The sequence below is a fragment of the Embiotoca jacksoni genome, unplaced genomic scaffold (assembly GCF_022577435.1).
Source record: "Embiotoca jacksoni isolate LCO1_2020_lvr unplaced genomic scaffold, fEmbJac1.0.p SCAF_116, whole genome shotgun sequence".
Classification (NCBI taxonomy): Eukaryota; Metazoa; Chordata; class Actinopteri; family Embiotocidae; genus Embiotoca; species Embiotoca jacksoni.
In genome coordinates, this window is record NW_027185248.1 from 417,501 (window position 1) to 425,000 (window position 7,500).

The following is a 7,500-nucleotide window of genomic DNA, read 5'->3' on the forward strand; positions in this document are numbered from 1 at the left end:
GGAGGAGGAGGAGGAGGAAGAGGATCAATCAGCATCACATGACATCATTCAGCAGACATTTATAAATCTCCTGCAGATTATTTCTTTAAAACACTTCTTTCATCAGAGTTTGAGGATCATATTTATCTTTATATTTATCTTTATATATATTTATATTTATCTTTATATTTATCTTTATCTTTATATTTGTCTTTATATTTATATTAATCTTTATATTTATCTTTATATTAATCTTAATGTTTATATTGATCCTTATATTTGTCTTTATATTTATATTTATCTTTATATTTGTCTTTATATTTATCTTTATATTAATCTTTATATTTATATGTCTTTATATTTATATTTATATTTATCTTTATATTTGTCTTTATATTTATCTTTATATTAATCTTTATATTTATCTTTATATTTGTCTTTATATTTATCTTTATATTTATCTTTATATTTATATGTCTTTATATTTATATTTATCTTTATATTTGTCTTTATATTTATCTTTATATTTATATTTATCTTTATCTTTATATTTATCTTTATATTTATCTTTATATTTGTCTTTATATTTATCTTTATATTTATCTTTATATTTATATGTCTTTATATTTATATTTATCTTTATATTTGTCTTTATATTTATCTTTATATTTATATTTATCTTTATCTTTATATTTATCTTTATATTTATCTTTATATATATTTATATTTATCTTTATATTTATCTTTATCTTTATATTTGTCTTTATATTTATATTAATCTTTATATTTATCTTTATATTAATCTTAATGTTTATATTGATCCTTATATTTGTCTTTATATTTATATTTATCTTTATATTTGTCTTTATATTTATCTTTATATTAATCTTTATATTTATATGTCTTTATATTTATATTTATCTTTATATTTATCTTTATATTTGTCTTTATATTTATCTTTATATTTATCTTTATATTTATATGTCTTTATATTTATATTTATCTTTATATTTATCTTTATATTTGTCTTTATATTTATCTTTATATTAATCTTTATATGTCTTTATATTTATATTTATCTTTATATTTGTCTTTATATTTATCTTTATATTGATCTTTATATTTATCTTTATTTTTTATCTTTATATTTATCTTTATATTTATCTTTATATTTATCTTTATCTTTATATTTATCTTTATCTTTATATTTATCTTTATATTTGTCTTTATATTTATATTTATCTTTATGTTTATCTTTATATTTATCTTTATATTTGTCTTTATATTTATATTTATCTTTATGTTTATCTTTATATTTATCTTTATATTTATCTTTATATTTATATTTATCTTTATATTTATCTTTATCTTTATCTTTATATTTATCTTTATATTTATCTTTATATTTATCTTTATATTTGTCTTTATATTTATATTTATCTTTATGTTTATCTTTATATTTATCTTTATATTTATCTTTATATTTATATTTATCTGGTTTACAGTCAAATACATCAGAACAAAGAAAAGTTCAACTTCCTGCTGAATTTTGATGTTTTTTAAAGGCTGACATGTCTGTTGGACTCAGATTCTGTCTGTCTGTCTGTCTGTCTGCCTGTGTTCCTGTCTGTCCTCCTGTCTGCGTCTCACCTTGCCGGATCTCCTGCAGGGTGAAGGAGGAGACGGGGAGGCTCCTCAGCAGGAGGTCCGGTCCCATCTCCCGGTACCGGCTGGTCTCCGTGCCGTAGATGCCGTTGATGAGGTGTCCGTGGGCAGGCGGCTGCTGCACCGTGAAGGTGAGCAGGTCGGGGGGGGGCGTCCAGGTCGAAGGCGTCCAGGAGGGACGGCGTCAGCTCCCTGATCCCGCCCTCCTTCACCTGCAGCAGGAGGTACAGATGCGTTACTTCAGGCTACCTGGTGGCATGACATCACTCCTCAGGGTACGTACGGTGAAGTTGGAGAGCAGCAGGGACGGCGTCTCGTCATTGGTCGGACTGATGATGATGTAGAAGGGGACCGAGGTGGAGTGGTGCAGCCCGTCACTCACGCTGATGGTCAGCTGGTCGACGGTTGGCTCCGCCCCTTTGTGCTCCGACTGGACGTAGTTGATGAAGCCCGAAGTCAGGTGGACGAGACTGAAGGATTCTGGGAAAAGACAAACTCCAGGGTCAGGTGTATGACACTCACACACACACACACACATACAAACACACACACACACACACACACACACACACACACACTCACACACACACACACACACACAAACACACACACATACAAACACACACACACACACACACACACACACACACACACACACACTCACACACACACACACACACACACACACAAACACACACACATACAAACACACACACACACACACACACACACACACACACACACACATACAAACACACACACACTCACACACACACACTCACACACACACACACACACACACACACACACACACACACACACACACACACACAAACACACACACATACAAACACACACACACACACACACACACACACACACACACACACACACACACACACACACACACTCTCACCGACTCGAACTCCTGCGTTGCTCTTCTCGGAGCCCGGTGTCGGCAGCGTGTTCTCCAGGAAGCCGTGAAGAGGAGGAGTCTCCAGGTGAAATGTCAGCTGATCGGGGGGGCTGTCGGGGTCTGAGGCTCCCAGGACCCCCCCACACAGACAGGAGGAGGAGCCTTCAGCCACCACCAGCATGGACTCACCTGGACCAGGACCACACAGGAACCTCATCAACTGAACAGGTACAACGTTTAGTTCTATTTGCCAGAAGACCCCGCCCACAGACCTCCAGAAGACCCCGCCCATCGGCTTCCAGAAGACATAGCCCACAGGCCACAAGATGTCTGTGGGGACGTCTGTGAGGACGTGTAAGGACAGTAATGAGGGACAGTAATGTGGGACAATAATGAGGGACATTAATAAGGGACATTATTGTGGGACAGTAATGAGAGACAGTAATGAGGAACAGTAATGAGGAACAGTAATAAGGGATAGTAATGTGGGACAGTAATGTGGGACAGTAATGAAGGATAGTAATGTGGGACAGTAATGTGGGACAATAATGAAGGACAGTAATGAGGGACAGTAATGTGGGACAGTAATGAAGGACAGTAATGTGGGACAGTAATGTGGGACAGTAATGAAGGACAGTAATGAGGGACAGTAATGTGGGACAATAATGAAGGACAGTAATGAGGGACAGTAATGTGGGACAGTAATGAAGGACAGTAATGTGGGACAGTAATGTGGGACAGTAATGAAGGACAGTAATGAGGGACAGTCCTGGATCTGTCTGATAAACCAACGTCCCCCTAAAACAACAACGAGGTGAATCTGGAGTTTGTCTCCGTCTGTGTCTTTATTCACCGCTAATTAATACACCGCCCCCTGGTGTCTGGAGGAATTCATGTTACAGGACTGGATGGTCCCCACAACACAAGTAATACACACACAAACACACACACGGGACACAGGGTTGATTGACAGTGCAGTGGACCTGAAAACCAAGGCTGTGTGTGTGTGTCTCTGTGTGTGTGTGTGTGTGTGTGTGATGTGTGTGTGCGATGTGTGTGTGTGTGTGTGTGTGTGTGTGATGTGTGTGTGTGTGTGTGTGTGTGTGTGTGTGTGTGTGATGTGTGTGTGCGTGTGTGTGTGTGTGCGATGTGTGTGTGTGTGTGTGTGATGTGTGTGTGCGATGTGTGTGTGTGTGTGTGTGTGTGTGATGTGTGTGTGTGTGTGTGTGTGTGTGTGATGTGTGTGTGCGATGTGTGTGTGTGTGTGTGTGTGTGTGTGTGATGTGTGTGTGTGTGTGTGTGTGTGTGTGTGTATGTGTGATGTGTGTGTGCGTGTGTGTGTGTGTGCGATGTGTGTGTGTGTGTGTGTGATGTGTGTGTGCGATGTGTGTGTGTGTGTGTGTGTGTGTGTGTGATGTGTGTGTGTGTGTGTGTGTGTGTGTGTGATGTGCGTGTGCGTGTGTGTGTGTGTGCGATGTGTGTGTGTGTGTGTGTGTGTGTGTGATGTGTGTGTGTGTGTGTGTGTGTGTGTGATGTGTGTGTGCGTGTGTGTGTGTGTGCGATGTGTGTGTGTGTGTGTGTGTGATGTGTGTGTGCGATGTGTGTGTGTGTGTGTGTGTGTGTGTGTGATGTGTGTGTGTGTGTGTGTGTGTGATGTGCGTGTGCGTGTGTGTGTGTGTGCGATGTGTGTGTGTGTGTGTGTGTGTGTGTGTGTGTGTGTGATGTGCGTGTGCGTGTGTGTGTGTGTGTGTGTGTGTATGTGTGTGTGTGTGTATGTGTGTGTGTGATATGTGTGTGTGTGAGAGTGTGTTTGTGTGTGTGTGTGTGTGTGTGTCTCATTCTGTTTTGTGTGTCAGATCTTACCCAGAGTGATGACGGGCACTTTGTTGTTCACAGGAAGCACCGTGATGTTGAGGTCGTAAACAGGAAGTGTGCCGTGTAGGGGGACGGGTGGGGGCGGGGCGTCTCCGTGGCAGCAGCCGTCCGTCCCTCCGGCCTCTCCGTCAGAGATGATGAGGGTGACGGTGTCGAACACGGGCTGGTGTCCGATCTCTCCTCCTGCACGCAGGATGGGAGGCGGAGCCTGAGAGCTGCGCAGTGCGTTCAGTCGGTCGTTACCTCACAACACGTTTTTCCTACGGGCCCCGAAGGCGGCGTGGCGTCCTCACCTGTGTGGACGTAGGAGACGTGTCCCCGCAGCAGGTCCTGCTGGGAGAACTTGTCCACGGGGAGTCCGTCCCTCTGCAGCTCCCCCCGGCCGGGCCGCCGGGCCAACATGTAGGTCAGTCTGGAGTCGTCGCTGTCGCGGTCTGTGGCCGACAGGTAGTCCACCGTCACCTGGACACGCCCCCCCCTCCTCGCAGCTCAGCTCCCCCCGCAGACCCCCTCCCAGCTGGGGAGGCTCGTCGTTCATCGGCAGGACCTAAGGACCAATGAGAATCATTCATCTTCTGAATCGACAGCAGATCAGTCACCTGACAGACATGCACCGTTCTGACTCCGCCCTTCCGACTCCACCCCCCTCTGACTCCGCCTCCAGGTGCAGCTCATCTCAAACGAGGCCGATAACTCACCTGGACCTGCAGGACGACGTCCGCTGAGTTCAGACCGTCCGTCACCGTCAGACCGACGTCGTCCTCGGTGGTCTCGGTGTCGTCGTGGATGTACCTGCAACACTGAGACAGGTCAGTCTCTCTGGCCCCGCCTCCTTCAAACACACCAGGCCCAGTCTCACCTGAGTCGCCGTTCCCTCAGGTCCTGCAGGCTGAACTGGTCCCTCTGCAGCAGAACCCGACCTTGCAGCTCCAGCCGACCGTGACGGGCCGTCCTCTGAACCTCCACCCGCAACGCCTCCTCCTGGCTGTCCTGATCCCGGACCAGGAGGTGCTCCTCCGTCATGAAGGCCCCGCCGCCCTCCTCCACGCGCAGCAGGTTGGTGAAGGCCTGAGAACCACAGAGCACACTAGAACCAGGACCAGAACCAGGACCAGAACCACAGTCTGGGTCTTGATGTGAAACATTCAGAGGTAAACGTGGACCTGAGAGGACAGACTCCGACCACCAAACCTCCAACAACATTCATCAACTTAAAGTTCCTCGTCATCGCGACCCCTGACCTCTGGTGCCTGGTCGTCCACGGGGGTGATGGTGATGTTGAAGACGAGGCCGGAGACGGTGCCGCCGTGGTGGTCGCTGACGGAGAACACGAACTGGACGAACAGCGGCTCGGGGCCGATGTCCTCCACGGGAGGCATGAAGGCCACTTTCCTGTGGTGCACTGCATGCTGGGAGAACAGGGGGCGGGAGGGGAACATTTATTGATCCTAAAGTACTCTACATTACCTCGATATCACCTAGCAACCACCCAGCAACAACCATAAACAGCCTAGCAACTGCTTAGCAACCACCCAGCAACCACCCTGAACATGCTAGCAGGTATGCAGAAAGGAGTTGAAGGTAAAAGTTAAGCCCCGCCCTCAACAGGGTCATACAGGTGTTTCTGTGGGCCGCGCACCTGAGTGAAGGACTTCAACACCGGCACCATGTGGTCCTTCTTCATGGTGTTGCTGCTGTCGGTGTAGAACAGACGTCCTGCGTCCATCCGTCTGGAAGGTAGAATAAAGACACGACGACATCACAGCAGAGGACTCAACTCTGTCTTTATGCTAAACTAACCCCGTTCCGTTCCTTACCCAGCATGCAGTGGGCTGGAGCAGGGCTGCGTGATGACGTAGGTGAGGTCGGTGTCGGGACGCTCTCTGTCTGTGAAGTGGAGGTGATTCTGGGTGATGTAGACCACCTCCGTCTCTTTCACCGTCAGAGAGCGGACGGAGCTGGACGCCTCCACCGGCAGCTGGTCCTTCACCGGGAACACGTGGACCACCACCGTCTGCAGGAGGACAGAGGACATGGGACAGAGGTCAGAGGACGGAGGTTAGAGGACGGGGGACGGAGGTTGGAGGACAGGGGTCGGAGGACGGAGGTCGGAGGACGGAGGTCAAAGGATGGAGGATGGGGGACAGAGGTCGGAGGACAGAGGACGGAGGTCGGAGGTCAGAGGATGGGGGTCAGAGGACAGAAGTCAGAGGACATGGGACAGAGTCTCTACGGGCCGACGGAGGACAACTCGCGTAGGTCTGGGAGAGGTTTGGCGGCTGGTGGCTGTCCGACAGCGTGATGTCCCAGGAGTCCTCGAACGTCTCGTCCCCGGCGTGCTGGTAGTAGATCTCACCCTGGATCAGCTCTCTCTGCAGGAAACTGTCCACCGGCACACCTGGGTGAAGCGGAGGGACGTTTGAGGACCAATCAGAACCTCCGATTGAGTTTTAACCAATCGACGGACGCCCCTCCCTCACCTGTGTCCTGGGCGGAGCTCTTCCTGATCAGCTGACCAGCCCGGGGGGCGGAGACCATCCGGTAGAGGATGTAGTCGTCGCTGGAGTCCAGGTCGGAGGCCAGCAGCACGTACTCCTCGATCCGCACGGCGCCGCCCTCCGTCACCTCCACCACCACGTTGTTGATGAGGAAGGGCGGCGAGTCGTCCTTCGGCAGGATGTTGATGGGGAACTTGTGGCGGACGCTGTGGCGCCCGTCGCTGATGCGGAAGACGACGTGGTCGCGGGTGGAGTCGCTGTCGGAGTGATGGTAGACGACCACGCCCTCCCTCAGGTCACGCACACCGAACATGAACGCCTTCCCGCCTGCACACAAACAAACATGGCCGCCCGACTTCACCTCAGACCTTAAGTGTGACGGCTGACAGGTGTCAATCAACCACAGCAGGTGTATTCAGATGTACTCATCCGACCAGAACCAGAACCTCAAAACACCAACTGATGACGCATTATTATCATCAGCATGTTTCCCGTGTTCTGATCGGATACGTGTTCTGATTGGACTGTGTTCTGCGGACCGTGTTCTGATTGAACCGTGTTCTGATT

The 7,500-nt window shown here is 47.1% G+C and overlaps 1 protein-coding gene across 1 annotated transcript in view; it reads right to left on the reverse strand.

Moving 5' to 3' along the window:
- The window catches only part of LOC138194876 (FRAS1-related extracellular matrix protein 1-like), a 51,516-nt gene that overhangs the window by 15,081 nt on the left and 28,935 nt on the right, over positions 1–7,500 (reverse strand). The window contains 14 exon segments of the mRNA XM_069143896.1: positions 1,630–1,792; positions 1,794–1,856; positions 1,928–2,124; positions 2,561–2,749; positions 4,424–4,618; positions 4,729–4,912; positions 4,914–4,982; positions 5,134–5,227; positions 5,295–5,503; positions 5,677–5,844; positions 6,075–6,165; positions 6,253–6,449; positions 6,691–6,833; positions 6,916–7,260. Of these exon segments, the coding sequence (XP_068999997.1) occupies positions 1,630–1,792; positions 1,794–1,856; positions 1,928–2,124; positions 2,561–2,749; positions 4,424–4,618; positions 4,729–4,912; positions 4,914–4,982; positions 5,134–5,227; positions 5,295–5,503; positions 5,677–5,844; positions 6,075–6,165; positions 6,253–6,449; positions 6,691–6,833; positions 6,916–7,260 (2,307 nt within the window).